The 16,928-nt window shown below is 42.9% G+C and overlaps 1 protein-coding gene across 1 annotated transcript in view; it reads right to left on the bottom strand.

Annotated features, from left to right (window-relative positions):
- Positions 1–8,230: 8,230 nt before the first annotated feature.
- LOC133632567 (protein shortage in chiasmata 1 ortholog) overlaps positions 8,231–16,928 on the bottom strand; it is a 40,635-nt gene continuing 31,937 nt past the window's right edge. The window contains exons 23-27 of the mRNA XM_062025039.1: positions 14,473–14,560; positions 14,279–14,410; positions 11,835–11,984; positions 11,180–11,771; positions 8,231–8,458 (exon numbers count right to left, since the gene is read on the bottom strand). Coding sequence (XP_061881023.1) covers positions 8,373–8,458; positions 11,180–11,771; positions 11,835–11,984; positions 14,279–14,410; positions 14,473–14,560 — 1,048 coding nt within the window. The 3' untranslated portion in view covers positions 8,231–8,372. The remainder of the gene's footprint in view (positions 8,459–11,179; positions 11,772–11,834; positions 11,985–14,278; positions 14,411–14,472; positions 14,561–16,928) is intronic.

Below are 16,928 nucleotides of genomic sequence, written 5' to 3'. Positions count from 1 at the left end.
TTGTTTCAAAGACGCAGCCTTCCATGTGGAGGAGGAATTTGCATAATCCGATTAGGGGCCGGGATTAGCCCCTCCGGGCTCGATCGGGGCCCCGCTTTTCTCAGTCGGCCATTCATGGGCGGCGCCCTCGCGTCCAAGCGGCTGCACCTGCAGGCCGGGCGCCGCCGCCGCCGCCAATGTCAGAGCCTGCGCCCGGCCGAGAGCGGCCAAACTCTGCGGACGCCGCAAGCACAGGAAAATTCAGATCTGCCTAATCTGCCTAGCAACAAACGTCCCCCAGTGGTTACCTGTGGGTCACTTTCTGGTCATTGGTAAAAAGTACAAAAATAAACAAAATAAAATGTTAGTGTTTACTAGCTGTCATCAATCAGTAACTGACAGGTGCGTTGCCACTTTAATAGAACACAATTTTGTTCTTGGAAATAAATAAGAGATGTGTTTAGAATAATTATTTCTAAGTTATCACAAAAACTTTGAGAAGACAAAAGCTGTCTTTGAACCTACCAAGAAGAAGGCTTGTAAAACTCCACTGTGTAGGGGGGGAAGCAACATGAAGGTGTTGTTTCTGTCAACAGAAAGATATTGTCGTGACCCAAGAACTACAAAAGCGAAGAGGAAGCAGGACCAGACTCCCCTCCAGGCACCGCTTTTTTGAACTCTTTTACGAACCTCTTCTTTGAACTGTTTTACGACCTTTTCTTTTGAACTGTTCTGTAACCAAAGGCAACGCTGTTTACGACCCACGTCCCTTTGGAAGCAGCTCTTGCCATGTGGTCAAGGAAAGTCCAAATAAAGGAGGCGTACAATCTTTCGCCAAAGCGTGCTGAGACACCGTCCAAGGGTACAGTGTCCATGCGTCTCTCCTCAAATTAAGCCAAATTTAATTATGTCTCTGTTTAATTATTTGCTTCTTTCAGCGGCCTACTGAAAGCCACTACTACTGACCACGCAGTCTGATAGTTTATATATCAATGATGAAATCTTAACATTGCAACACATGCCAATACGGCCGGGTTAACTTATAAAGTGCAATTTTAAATTTCCCGCGAAATATCCTGCTGAAAACGTCTCAGTATAATGACGTTTGCGTGTGACGTCACGGATTGTAGCGGACATTTTGGGACAGCATTGTGGCCAGCTATTAAGTCGTCTGTTTTCATCGCAAAATTTTACAGTATTCTGGACATCTGTGTTGGTGAATCTTTTGCAATTTGTTTAATGAACAATGGAGATAGCAAAGAAGAAAGCTGTAGGTGGGAAGCGGTGTATTAGCGGCAGGCTGCAGCAACACAAACACGTAGCGGCTACATCATAGCCGGTGTTTCATTGTTTACATTCCCGAAAGATGACAGTCAAGCTTTACCATTGGTCTGTGGAGAACTGGGGCAACATAGACTCTTACCAGGAAGACTTTGAGTTGGATACGCGCTACCGTGAGTACGCAGTTGCGGCTTCCAAACATTTGATCGCTTGCCCGTACGTGCGTGCCGCTATGTGCATGTCACGTACGTAACTTTGGGGAAATATATGTGCTGTATGAACTTTGGGGAGGTGAACGGTACTTTGGGCTGTGGGATTGAGTGTGTTGTGCGGGTGTTTGATTTGTATTGGTGGGTTATATGGACGGGAGGGGGGAGGTGTTTGTTATGCGGGATTAATTTGTGGCATATTAAATATAAGCCTGGTTGTGTTGTGGCTAATAGAGTATATATATGTCTTGTGTTTATTTACTGTTGTAGTCATTCCCAGCTGAATATCAGGTCCCACCCGCCTCTCACAGCATCTTCCCTATCTGAATCGCTTCCACTGCCCTCTAGTCCTTCACTCTCACTTTCCTCATCCACGAATCTTTCTTCCTCACTCAAATTAATGGAGTAATCGTCGCTTTCTCGGTCCGAATCGCTCTCGCTGCTGGTGGCCATGATTGTAAACAATGTGCAGATGTGAGGAGCTCCACAACCTGTGACGTCACGCTACTTCCGGTACAGGCAAGGCTTTTTTATCAGCGACCAAAAGTTGCGAACTTTATCGTCGATGTTCTCTACTAAATCCTTTCAGCAAAAATATGGCAATATCGAAATGATCAAGTATGACACATAGAATGGACCTGCTATCCCCGTTTAAATTAAAAAATCTAATTTCAGTAGGCCTTTAATAGATCAGTCATCAGTGTTTGAACCTGACAAGATGAATATGAGATTATAAAGTTGACACAAAAGACAAATGAGCAGTTAATAATATTAGGAAGGTAATCAAATCAAAATGTTACGTTTATCATTGAGTGTTGAGTCAAAACTATTTATTATACACACACTGAAATACACACGTGCATTAAAGGGAAGTACGTGGGCAATATTACTGGGGATTTTTCAAAGTTGGTAAATCAGTGTTTTATGATATTTTAAAGTATTTTCCAGGTGTTTAAGTGCTTACCTGGAATCCTAGATCAGTGTTTTTCAACCTTTTCTGAGCCAAGGCACATTTTTTTCATTGAAAAAAATCACGAGGCCACACCACCAGCAGAAAACATTAATGAAAGACATTCAGCAGCCGATATTGACAGTAAAAAGTTGTTGTCGCAATTGTTGGATATGAATTCAAACCATAGCCAAGCATGCATCAATATAGCTCTTGTCTCAAAGTAGGTGTACTGTCACCACCTGTCACATCACACCCTGACTTATTTGGAGTTGTTTGCTGTTTTTCTGTGTGTAGTGTTTTACTTCTTGTCTTGCGCTCCTATTTTGTTGTTCAGCGTCCACAAAGTACGGATGTACTTTGTGGACGCTGTCTGCTGCTCCACACGCTGTAAGTCTTTGCTGTCGTCCAGCATTCTGTTTTTGTTTACTTTTGAGCCAGTACAGTTTTAGCTTCATTTTGCATAGCTTCAATGCCTTTTCTTAGCGGCACTTGCCTTTAGTTTATTTTTGGTTTAAGCATTAGACACCTTTTTACCTGCACGCTGCATATTGTGATCACGACAACAAACCATGTTCCCGACAACTACAAGGCAATTAGCTACCTGCTGCCACCTACTGGTATGGATGAGTATTACACGGTTACTCTGCCGAGCTCTAGACAGCACCGACACTCAACAACGGCACATTTGTGGATTATAATTACTGGTTTGCAAAAAATACTTTTAACCCAATTAGGTGAAAGTAGATCATCTCCCACGGCACACCAGACAATATCTCACGGTACACTAGTGTGCCGCGGCACAGTGGTTGAAAAACACTGCCCTAGACATTGTGCCATTCAGTACGTCTGGAAAGTATTGACAGTGCTTCACATTTTGTTATATTACAGCATTATTCCAAAATGGAGCAAATTCATTTTTGTTCTGAAAATTCTACACACAATACCCCATCATGACAATGTGAAAGTTTTTTTTTAGAGCTATTGGCAAATGTATTAAAAATCCAAATCCGACCCTTTGCTCAATACTTTGTTGATGCACCTTTGGCAGCACTTTAAAGTACCAATGATTGTCACACACACACTAGGTGTGGCGAAATTATTCTCTGCATTTGACCCATCACCCTTTTTCACCCCCTAGGAGGTGAGGGGAGCAGTGAGCAGCAACGGTGCCCACGCCCGAGAATCACTTTTGGTGATTTAACCCCCAATTCCAACCCTTGATCCTGAGTGCCAAGCAGGGAGGTAATGGGTCCCATTTTTATAGTCTTTGGTATGACTCGGCCGGGGTTCGAACTCACAACCTACCCATCTCAGGGCGGACACACTAACCACTAGGCCACTGAGTAGGTTAGAATAGGCTAGATGAATAAATGAACACTCAATCAGCGTGCTAAATCAAACTATAAGCTACATTCTTGCATGACAACAGAAGGCGGAGGAAACTACACCTTTTGATTTAGTATTTGCAGATCACAGAAAAGGTACATTCAGATCGCTAACGTTGTTAGCATAAATGAATGGGATTTAACATAGAGAAAATTAGCATCACGGCTAACGGAGAAATATTTTCGGTTCATTATGAGACTGGTGGTGGTACATAAACCTAGCTAGCTAGAGATATTGGCCCCAAAATCATTTAACAAGTACAGTAACAAGCAATTACACCTCTATTACACTTAAATACCATAGATCAAATATATTTACCCCAGTAATATCATCAACACTTACCTGACTGGATGAAGTCCTTGGCCTCAAATACTAGTGTGGTCTCAATAGCCCTGCTGTAGTGTGTAGCATGCTGGCAATTATCTGGAAGAATGCTCTGCACATGTGATGGAGGAATGCACAGTGCAGGGTTGAAATTCTACTGAATGTGCATTAAATCAGGTTGTTTTAGCTAATCATGCTGCAAGATCTACACTGTAAAAACTGAAATCTAAGTAAGATGAAATATCTCAAATAAGGGTGATATTTGCTTATTTTCTGTCTGATTAGATAATTCTTCTCACTAAGCAGATTTTATGTTAGAGTGTTTTACTTGTTTTAAGTGTTTTGATCCTAAATGATCCCAGTAAGATATTAGAGCTTGTAGCTGAGATTTGATGAGCTATATTGAGTAAAACATGCTTGAAACTAGAATATCAACTGTTGCAAAGCTGTGTCATCAACACTCACAAGCATGAAAAAAAAAACATGATGCCGAGCGCATATCATTATGTCAAGATAATGGCACTAGCATTTACTTCATTTAAGAATATTTTTCAACATATTGAGCAAAAAGGTCTCATTTTTTTTTCTACCAAGAAAAGTGCACTTGTTATTAGTGAGAATATACTTATTTTAAGGTATTTTGGGGTTCATTGAGGTTAGCTAATTTCACTTGTTTTGGAAAGTCTGGACAAGCCAAATGTTCTTGTTCTATTGGCAGATAATTTTGCTTAGTTCAAGTAAAATACCCCTCATTTTTGTATTTTTTTTTTCTTGTTTTTGAACACTGACTTTTTGCAGTGTAGCATGTTGCATTCAATGTTTATTCCCATTAATTGCCATGGAAAGTTTCCAACTTTGAATATTCCCAGAATTTTGCAAGCCTATAGGGCAGTGGTCCCCAACCTTTTTGTACTTGCGGACTGGTCAATGCTTGAAAATTTGTCCCACGGACCGGGGGGGGGGGGGGGGGGGTTAGTAAAATATATATATATTTTTTTTTGTCTTAAAGAAAAACAATCATGTGTGCTTATGGACTGTATCCCTGCAGACTGTATTGATTTATATTGATATATAATGTATATATTGTGTTTTTTATGTTGATTTAATTTTAAAAAAAAAAGTTTATTTTTTTTATTTATTTTTTTTTTAAATTTCTTGTGCGGCTGCGGCCCGGTACCAATCGGCCACGGCCCGGTGGTTGGGGACCACTGGTATAGGGGATACATAATATTTAGAGATGTCCGATAATGGCTTTTTTGCCGATATCTGATATTCCAATATTGTCCAACTCTTAATTACCGATTCTGATATCAACCGATACCGATATATACAGTCGTGGAATGAACACATTATTATGCCTAATTTTGTTGTGATGCCCCGCTGGATGCATTAAACAATGTAACAAGGTTTTACAAAATAAATCAACTCAAGTTATGGAAAAAAATGCCAACATGGCACTGCCATATTTATTATTGAAGTCACAAAGTGCATTATTTTTTTTTAACATGCCTCAAAACAGCAGCTTAGAATTTGGGACAGGCTCTCCCTGAGAGAGCATGAGGAGGTTGAGGTGGGCGGGGTTGGGGGGCGGGTGGGGCAGGGTTTTTAGGTGGTAGCGGGGGTGTATATTGTAGCGTCCCGGAAGAGTTAGTGCTGCAAGGGGTTCTGGGTATTTGTTCTGTTGTGTTTACGCTACCGTTCAAAAGTTTGGGGTCACCCAAACAATTTTGTGGAATAGCCTTCATTTCTAAGAACAAGAATAGACTGTCGAGTTTCAGATGAAAGTTCTCTTTTTCTGGCCATTTTGAGCGTTTAATTGACCCCACAAATGTGATGCTCCAGAAACTCAATCTGCTCAAAGGAAGGTCAGTTTTGTAGCTTCTGTAACGAGCTAAACTGTTTCCAGATGTGTGAACATGATTGCACAAGGGTTTTCTAATCATCAATTAGCCTTCTGAGCCAATGAGCAAACACATTGTACCATTAGAACACTGGAGTGATAGTTGCTGGAAATGGGCCTCTATACACCTATGTAGATATTGCACCAAAAACCAGACATTTGCAGCTAGAATAGTCATTTACCACATTAGCAATGTATAGAGTGTATTTCTTTAAAGTTAAGACTAGTTTAAAGTTATCTTCATTGAAAAGTACAGTGCTTTTCCTTCAAAAATAAGGACATTTCAATGTGACCCCAAACTTTTGAACGGTAGTGTATGTTGTGCTACGGTGCGGATGTTCTCCCGAAATGTGTTTGTCATTCTTGTTTGGTGTGGGTTCACAGTGTGGCGCATATTTGTAACAGTGTTAAAGTTGTTTATACGGCTACCCTCAGTGTGACCTGTATGGCTGTTGACCAAGTATGCCTTGCATTCACTTGTGTGTGTGAAAAGCCGTAGATATTATGTGATTGGGCCGGCACGCAAAGGCAGTGCCTTTAAGGTTTATTGGCGCTCTGTACTTCTCCCTACGGCCGTGTACACAGCGGCGTTTTAAAAAAACATACATTGTACTTTTTGAAACCGATACCGATAATTTTGAAACCGATACCGATAATTTCCGATATTACATTTTAAAGCAATTATCGGCCGATAATATCGGCAGTTCCGATATTATCGGACATCCCTAATTGTAAACTATATGGCTCCATTTTCTCCGGTAAAAATACAACCAGCTAGAAGCGTCTTCTGCAGGCTAATCATCAGGACATCTACATCTAAATAGGCCTTAACTAATATTTCCAAATGACCCATACTGTACTGAATTACTGTTACTATTAAAGACGGTAGAGAAGGAGCAAGACTGCTTACTCTACCGCTACTTTTGTTGTACGTATAGGTGAGCTTGCCCGCCAATCTAGAATATAACTAGCTTGTTTCTTCACGTGACAATTTTAGTCATGTATTATTTAACATTTGAAAAATAATGCCACATTTCAGTTCAAACAATCACACAATAAGGTTTAGTGTGAAATTAACTTATTGAAATATTCATGGAGTGCAGGTCTTGTTGTGAAGAGTTAGTGCTGCAAGGGGTTCTGGGTATTTGTTCTGTTGTGTTTATGTTGTGTTACGGTGTGGATGTTCTCCCGAAATGTGTTTGTCATTCTTGTTTGCTGTGGGTCCACAGTGTGGCGCATATTTGTAACAGTGTTAAAGTTGTTTATACGGCCACCCTCAGTGTGACCTGTATGGCTGTTGACCAAGTATGCCTTGCATTCACTTGTGTGTGTGAAAAGCCGTAGATATTATGTGATTGGGCCGGCACGCAAAGGCAGTGCCTTTAAGGTTTATTGGCGCTCTGTACTTCTCCCTACGGCCGTTAAAAAGTCATACATTTTACTTCTTGAAACCGATACCGATCATTTCCGATATTACATTTTAAAGCATTTATCGGCCGATAATATCGGCAGTCCGATATTATCGGACATTTCTAATAATACTTATAATCATTGACATGGCTAATAACACGGAAGTCTAAAAAAGGCACAGAGCTCCGCCCCCACGCGCGGGATACAGAATATTTCAGGGATACAGAATTTCGCACGACACCGGCAGCACATCCATCACCTGTGTCGCCCCGGCAGCACACAGGTGACACTTTTAACTGCGACTGTGATGGCAGATAACGAGGTGACCTTTTCAGCACCGCCTGCCCGTTCCCACCGTCTTTCAGAGCGCGGCTGGAAGTGACAATTACTGCGCCATCACGCCGCTATTTGCCGAGCCGCCCTCCTTGTCCGCCGCGCCATTAAATAACCAACCGCATTGTCTGTGTCCGTCACAGGCTTGTTAGCGGAGGGCGGGGAATGGGGGGGGGGGAGAAAAAGAAAAAGATGGCGGGTTATTGATGCCGACCAGCCAGTGCGGGATGAGGCTGTCCGGAGCCTCCGGGTCCCGGGGGTGGTCTTTGTCTGAGGGGGGGATCGTTCCTCAGGGAGCCGCTTCACTCTGCTGGCTCGTCAAGATAAGCACTCTCTCCACATGCTGAGGCCGCGATAAGAGGATTGCTTCACTAAACGGGGGGGGGGGGGGGGGGAATCAGCTTTTCACATCCTCTTAAATGCCTTTTTTAGCCACTCAGCTTTTTTTTAGGCCAGAAAATAGTTTATTGTACTGAAGAGCCGCACCAATACAAACATTATATAAGTAGACAACAAAGTGCCACGGGAATAAAATAAGAAGATATAAATACTGAAAACGGTGAACTTTGATTTTAACGGCGCGCAAACAAAAAGACGCTCAGAACAATTTGAGCCTGGTCTGCCCGTCGCTGCGGCCCGGAACTTTCTCGTAGCTCAGCCTGCGTCTCTTCGGCGGCGGCAGAACTGCGGAGAAAGTAGCAAACACAAGAATGTGCGCCATCATTACCGTGAATGCAGCTTCACCTGAACCGTAAAGTTTTTATTTTGGATATGTTCACACCCCATATACTGCATTACATCATTTGTAGCCTTGGTAATCATTTGGAGTGCATGAGAAAGTATCACGCAGCTTTTTCTTTGACCAGGCGGCCATTTATAAACATTACTAATTGCCCTATTTTCCGGACTTTTTCCCCCCCAAGCTTTGAACCCTGCGACTTGTAAAAGGGTGCAGCTAATCTGTGGCCATAATGTTTTGTATCAGGTGTGCTGACAGGACGTGGAACAGAAAGTAAAGGTGCTTCAAAACATGGAGATCAAACAGGAAATACTGACAAGACAAGAGCACCAGGACAGGAAGTGATTCTGAACACTAGAAATAACACTGGAGATGAATTAAAAACACAAGAAATCCCAAACATGACCAAACTGAGTAGCAAGCCTGATAGTTTTGTGCCTTAAACCGGAAGTACAAGTGTCGTTCCGTGTACTAGTCGTCCATAGCGTTTCTACATGTTTGGTTTGTTCATTCATCACTCTAAGCAAAGTAAGTTTTACAATGTAACTAAAACAATTCATGCTTACTAAGCCGTTCCATGTGTGGTGTCTGCAGGAGTGTTTTCATGCGTATTTGTGCAATCGTAATGTAATCCAGCTAGCGTCATTAGCATTAGCTAAAGGCTAACATGTTTACAAGTGTCTGTGTTTGTACTATTGACTTACAATGGCCTTCTTTCGGTTTCCTAAACTCACTAAGACGTCACAGTGGAGGCCTTGAGTCTGTTTAGCTGATTGGAGAGCTAGCCTCCGCAGCTTGTGGGTCCATGACGATGACTTCTGTTTTGTTTGATCGGCCGTTTTACTGCACCGTTTGGAAACACTTAAGGTATGTACAAACCCCGTTTCCATATGAGTTGGGAAATTGTGTTAGATGTAAATATAAACGGAATACAATAATTTGCAAATCCTTTTCAACCCATATTCAGTTGAATGCACTACAAAGACAACATATTTGATGTTCAAACTCATAAACTTTTTTTTTTTTTGCAAATAATATTTAACTTAGAATTTCATGGCTGCAACACGTGCCAAAGTAGTTGGGAAAGGGCATGTTCACCACTGTGTTACATGGCCTTTCCTTTTAACAACACTCAGTAAAGGTTTGGGAACTGAGGAGACACATTTTTGAAGCTTCTCAGGTGGAATTCTTTCCCATTCTTGCTTGATGTACAGCTTAAGTTGTTCAACAGTCCGGGGGTCTCCGTTGTGCTATTTTAGGCTTCATAATGCGCCACACATTTTCAATGGGAGACAGGTCTGGACTACAGGCAGGCCAGTCTAGTACCCGCACTCTTTTACTATGAAGCCACGTTGATGTAACACGTGGCTTGGCATTGTCTTGCTGAAATAAGCAGGGGCGTCCATGGTAACGTTGCTTGGATGGCAACATATGTTGCTCCAAAACCTGTATGTACCTTTCAGCATTAATGGCGCCTTCACAGATGTGTAAGTTACCCATGTCTTGGGCACTAATACACCCCCATACCATCACACATGCTGGCTTTTCCACTTTGCGCCTATAACAATCCGGATGGTTCTTTTCCTCTTTGGCCCGGAGGACACGACGTCCACAGTTTCTAAAAACAATTTGAAATGTGGACTCGTCAGACCACAGAACACTTTTCCACTTTGTATCTGTCCATCTTAGATGAGCTCAGGCCCAGCGAAGCCGACGGCGTTTCTGGGTGTTGTTGATAAACGGTTTTCGCCTTGCATAGGAGAGTTTTAACTTGCACTTACAGATGTAGCGACCAACTGTAGTTACTGACAGTAGGTTTCTGAAGTGTTCCTGAGCCCATGTGGTGATATCCTTTACACACTGATGTCGCTTGTTGATGCAGTACAGCCTGAGGGATCGAAGGTCACGGGCTTAGCTGCTTACGTGCAGTGATTTCTCCAGATTCTCTGAACCCTTTGATGATATTACGGAGCGTAGATGGTGAAATCCCTAAATTCCTTGCAATAGCTGGTTGAGAAAGGTTGTTCTTAAACTGTTCAACAATTTGCTCACGCATTTGTTGACAAAGTGGTGACCCTCACCCCATCCTTGTTTGTGAATGACTGAGCATTTCATGGAATCTACTTTTATACCCAATCATGGCACCCACCTGTTCCCAATTTGCCTGTTCACCTGTGGGATGTTCCCAATAAGTGTTTGATGAGCATTCCTCAACTTTATCAGTATTTATTGCCACCTTTCCCAACTTCTTTGTCACGTGTTGCTGGCATCAAATTCTAAAGTTAATGATTATATATATATATCACCAAAATGATTCCCGGGCGCGGCGCCGCTGCTGCCCACTGCTCTCCAAGGGGATGGGACAAATGCAGAGGACAAATTTCACCACATCTAGTGTGTGTGTGACAATCATTGGTACTTTAATCTTAATCTTTAATCTTAATCTTATTTGCAAAAAAAGTTTGAACATCAAATATGTTGTCTTTGTAGCATATTCAACTGAATATGGGTTGAAAATGATTTGCAAATCATTGTATTCTGTTTATATTTACATCTAACACAATTTCCCAACTCATATGGAAACGGGGTTTGTATGACCTCATTATTTCATCTCAAAAGCCAAAGAAAAAGCAAAAATCACGACTTTGTTGTGTAAAATGTCTCACCTGGCAACACTGCTGCTTCCTCGCTCCTCTTCATCTCTTGTCCACTCAAACATCTGGACCCGTAGTGAGCCGACACGTGTGAACCTCTGCCCGGTGGACCTCCGCGCCGCCACAGCTGGACCTCTGGAGGCGGGCTAAGACGTCCGCTGGCTCCGCCCAAGGCGGCGTTTAATATGAGCGGACTCCCCAGCGCGGCGCTGGAGGATCCCCGAGCCCAGCGAGACCATTCCTGGTTTCTTCTCTCCACCACCCGGCCCAGCGCTCCGGCTCGGCCTCTGCGCCCGGGTAACATGGCCTCCTCCCCGCCGGTTCTGTGCGGCTCGTTCCGCGCGGCCCTGCCGGCCGTCAAGATGGAAACGTCCGGGCTGAAGGCGGGCCAAGTGGGATCGTGTCTGAAATCGGCGCCGTCTTCCTGCGAGTCGAAGCTGGCGTCGGCAGCCCCGAACAGGAAGCTGAGGTTGGCGTCGCTTGGAAACGCGTCCGGATCGGGGAGGGCGAGCTCTCGTGAGGGAAGCGGGTCGACCGTCCACGGGCTCCTCGGCGGGCTCGCCGACTCGGCCGGTTTGCACAGCGAGGCGGTGTCGCAGAACAGCTGACGAGCAAAGAGTGTCGTTATCCACTGGACATAACATTAGGTACATCACTTCTCCGCCACCTTCAAGACTTTGTGCGGCACTTCCGGGAGCAGTTCTTCCAGCTGGGTCGGCGAGGCCCCCAGTAACCACGGCAACGAGGGCGCCCTCTTCAGCATGAGCTGAGCGACCAAAGGGTTGATGCTGGGGAACTGCGACACACACTGCTCCTCCTGCGCGGACACCAGACACACGCCATCGTCATCGCGTTTATTCCACGCTGCCTCTTTACTCCAGAGCCAGTTGGCACCGCTGCCCCGGTTCAAGCTGCTGATAGTCGTCATTACGTGGACGTACATTATGAGCCTTGACGGATGTTTTTGTCTTTTTACATTTTTTGACTCCCACGAAGATCGTATTGTAGGACGTTTCTTTTAAGCACAGCAAGACAACGGGGAGTCTAATATTGAGGATGGAAAACTAGACATTAGAGATGTCCGATAATGGCTTTTTTTCCGATATTCCAATATTGTCCAACCCTTAATTACCGATTCCGATATCAACCGATACCGATATACACTACCGTTCAAAAGTTTGGGGTCACATTGAAATGTCCTTTTTTTTGAAGGAAAAGCACTGTACTTTTCAATGAAGATAACTTTAAACTAGTCTTAACTTTAAAGAAATACACTCTATACATTGCTAATGTGGTAAATGACTATTCTAGCTGCAAATGTCTGGTTTTTGGTGCAATATCTACATAGGTGTATAGAGGCCCATTTCCAGCAACTATCACTCCAGTGTTCTAATGGTACAATGTGTTTGCTCATTGGCTCAGAAGGCTAATTGATGATTAGAAAACCCTTGTGCAATCATGTTCACACATCTGAAAACAGTTTAGCTCGTTACAGAAGCTACCAAACTGACCTTCCTTTGAGCAGATTGAGTTTCTGGAGCATCACATTTGTGGGGTCAATTAAACGCTCAAATTGGCCAGAAAAAGAGAACTTTCATCTGAAACTCGACAGTCTATTCTTGTTCTTAGAAATGAAGGCTATTCCACAAAAGTGTTTGGGTGACCCCAAACTTTTGAACGGTAGTGTATATATTCGTGGAATGAACACATTATTATGCCTAATTTTGTTGTGATGCCCCGCTGGATGCATTAAACAATGTAACAAGGTTTTCCAAAATAAATCAACATGCCAACATGGCACTGCCATATTTATTATTGAAGTCACAAAGTGCTTTTTTTTTTTAACATAAATATATTACACTGTAAGGCAGGGGTTCTTAACCCTTTTGACCCGACCTTTCCACTACAGAGGGGCCCGGGGCCCACTCGAATATTAACACTGAATTCTCAGTCCGACTCTTGATTTTAATCATATTCAATAATCTAAATTACTTACAGTTTACAACCGTGTTAAATGATATGAAAGCATGTGTTCATCACAAAGATGATTTATTTACCACATAAACCTTAGACTTAGGTCAGGCTAATTGGAAAAATAAGTACTAATTAGAGGTGTCCAATAATGGCTTTTTTGCCGATATTGTCCAACTCTTAATTACCGATTCCGATATCAACCGATACCGATATATATACTCGTGGAATTAGCACATTATTATGCCTAATTTTGTTGTGATGCCCCGCTGGATGCATTAAACAATGTAACAAGGTTTTCCAAAATAAATCAACTCAAGTTATGGAAAAAAAAATGCCAACATGGCACTGCCATATTTATTATTGAAGTCACAAAGTGAATTATTTTTTTGTAACACGCCTCAAAACAGCAGCTTGGAATTTGGGACATGCTCTCCCTGAGAGAGCATGAGGAGGTTGAGGTGGGCGGGGTTTTTTAGGGGGTAACGGGGGTGTATATTGTAGCGTCCCGGAAGAGTTAGTGCTGCAAGGGGTTCTGGGTATTTGTTCTGTTGTGTTTATGTTGTGTTACGGTGCGGATGTTCTCCCGAAATGTGTTTGTCATTCTTGTTTGGTGTGGGTTCACAGTGTGGCGCATATTTGTAACAGTGTTAAAGTTGTTTATACGGCACCCTCAGTGTGACCTGTATGGCTGTTGACTAAGTATGCATTGCATTCACTTGTGTGTGTGAAAAGCCGTAGATATTATGTGACTGGGCCGGCACGCAAAGGCAGTGCCTTTAAGGTTTATTGGCGCTCTGTACTTCTCCCTACGTCCGTGTACACAGCGGACGTACCGATAATTTCCGATATTACATTTTAAAGCATTTATCGGCCGATAATATCGGCAGTCCGATATTATCGGACATCTGTAATAATTATCATTGTCTTCAATTTAAAGACAGCAGAAGCACATTCTGGACGGTTAATAATAAATAGGGTCGTGTTTTCCATTGTTCTCCGTTAGACTCATTTTACTTGATCCAACCTTTTCTAACATTCCACACGACAAAATAACACAAATATGTATAGTTCCTGCTGATATTGTGTTATTAGCGGTATCGGTATCGCCTCGGGAGTGAAAAGGTTGTACTACTGTACCTGTGAGCACGTCACAGCCAGCCAGTCTCGGTCCAGGTAGGTGACAGGGTCCTGACCGCTGGACATCAAGCTGAGGAAGCAGATCTGATTGACCCACCTGGCCACTTCCGACACCTCCGAGGCAAAGAGCACCTGGCAGATTGCGGTAAACGTAACAATGTTTTCCTGTAACCCTCCCCACAAAGTGTGCCTACCCTGACTTCCAGGTCCTCCGACTTCATGCCCAGGAGCGCCAGAGAGGAGTAGACCAGCACCAGGTTGCTGAAGGCTTGGCTGGAAAAGCTGCCGTCACAGCAGGTGGGCACAGCTGTCAGTTGTGTTTACATTGTGGTCAGGATGTTGTGTCAGCCAGTGTTTTTCAACCACTGTGCCGCGGCACATTAGTGTGCCGTGAGATACAGTCTGGTGTGCCGTGGGAGATGATCTCATTTCACCTATTTGGGTTAAAAATTTTTTTTGCAAACCAGTAATTATAGTCTGCAAATTACATGTTGTTTTTGAGTGTCAGTGCTGTCTAGAGCTCGGCAGAGTAACCGTGTAATACTCTTCCATATCAGTAGGTGGCAGCCGGTAGCTAATTGCTTTGTAGATGTCGGAAACAGCGGGAGGCAGGGTGCAGGTAAAAAGGTGTCTAATGCTTAAACCAAAAATAAACAAAAGGTGAGTGACTGTAAGAAAAGGCATTGAAGCTTAGGGAAGGCTATGCAGAACGAAACTAAAACAACTGGCTACAAAGTAAACAAAAACAGAATGCTGGACGACAGCAAAGACTTACTGTGGAGCAAAGACGGCGTCCACAATGTACATCCGAACATGACGTGACAATCAAAGATGTCCCCACAAAGAAGGATAAAAACAACTGAAGTATTATTGATTGCTACAACAAAGTAGATGCGGGAAATATCGCTCAAAGGAAGACATGAAACTGCTACAGGAAAATACCAAAAAAAGAGAAAAAGCCACCAAAATAGAAGCGCAAGACAAGAAGTAAAACACTACACACAGGAAAACAGCAAAAAACTCCAAATAAGTCATGGCGTGATGTGACAGGTGGTGACAGTACACCTACTTTGAGACAAGAGCTATAGTGATGCATGCTTGGTTGTGGTTTAAAGTCGTATCCAACAATTGCGACAACGACTTTTTGCTGTCAACTGAGTTTCGTTTTTTAATGATTTCTGCTGGTGGTGTGAATCCGGATTTTTTCAACGCAAAAAATGTGCCTTGGCTCAAAAAAGGTTGAAAAACACTGATGTAAGCAATAAGGACATTGCTGGTCCTGAATGTGGCAAGTAGACTGTGAGGGTTATGTTCTAAGACCACAGCGACCGGGCAAAATAAATGCAAATAATGAAGGCAGCCTTGAAAAAAGTCTATTTTTGATCTGCAAAATTAGGGAAATTCCTGAGGGAAAAAAATCCAAGTACAGTGGAACCTCGATTTATAAACCCCTTTATTTGCAAACTTTTACGTTTGCAAACGTTTAGAACTGTGCCTGTGTCCCTCTGGCAGCCATTGTGTGCTTGGTTGCCAGCTTCGTACCACAGCAAGTTTTTAATTGCAATGAGAACAGACTTTTCTAAAAAATGACTTATTTCCCAGTAGAAGAGAAGAATACCTTTCGAGAATAGCCTCTCTCCTCCTCTGTCTGCTCATTTCTCTCCTCTAATAAACGGTTCCTCCGCGATGCTAATGTACTACAAGTGGGTTTCACTTTTCAAAATGATTATCATTGTAGCAATGTGGTTGTTACAGTTAAGGATTTTTGAGATTTCAGATCATTTGTGAGGGCACCATGCAAGACAGTTCAGCTCGTTATTAAAGAGACATTTGATTCATCACCCCCTTGTTATGTTGATTTAGTATACAGTACTGCACAGCACGTTATATTGCAAACCTGGGCAAATTAAGGCCCGGGTGCCGCATTCGGCCTGTTAAGCTTTTCAATCTGGCCCCCCGGACATTCCCAAATATATTTTTTAAATCTTTTAGATGGAAACTGTAGCTGCCATTATGATGTGCAGTGCTGTTTTCAAATGACCGTAAGTCTTGAACTATATAAATAATTTCAATGGCTGTAATCTGCGCTTTTGCATGATATACTAGTTACTCTGCTAATCTAATGAGTTACTATGGTCATCTAATTAGTTACTATGGTAATCTAAGTCACAGCAGCTCAGACGTGGCACCAAGCAGTGTGGGTGGGGAGCGTTTCCAGAGCGGCCAGCCTCAAAAATGCGTGTGTCAGGGACAGACGAGGAAGGACATTTTTACAACAAAGTTCTAAAGTTTAGTGACATATCCGATGTATCAGATCGTAGGTGGGGTTTTTTACCCTTCGCGTTCATATTTCGCTGTGTTCCTTGCATTTTTGTTGCGCTTCGCTTGATTGTAAAACATGTGGATGGAGAGGGGGTGTGACGTTCATATGTTGTCGATATTCAGTGTTTTATCGTTCATAGTTAATATTGTAAATCCCATATTCTTTATTTACATGTACCGTAATTTCCGGACTATAAGCCGCACCTGACTATAAGCCGCACCAGCTAAATTTAGGGGAAAATACAGATTGCTCCATATATAAGCCGCACCCGACTATAAGCCGCAGGGTTTTGATGTGTAATTAGCGTAGTATATAGGGGTTCCTGCT

Source organism: Entelurus aequoreus, linkage group LG17 (genome assembly GCF_033978785.1).
Source record: "Entelurus aequoreus isolate RoL-2023_Sb linkage group LG17, RoL_Eaeq_v1.1, whole genome shotgun sequence".
In the NCBI taxonomy this organism is placed as follows: domain Eukaryota; kingdom Metazoa; phylum Chordata; class Actinopteri; order Syngnathiformes; family Syngnathidae; genus Entelurus; species Entelurus aequoreus.
Note: the sequence above shows the minus strand (reverse complement) of the source record. Positions and strands in the feature narration are given on the sequence as shown.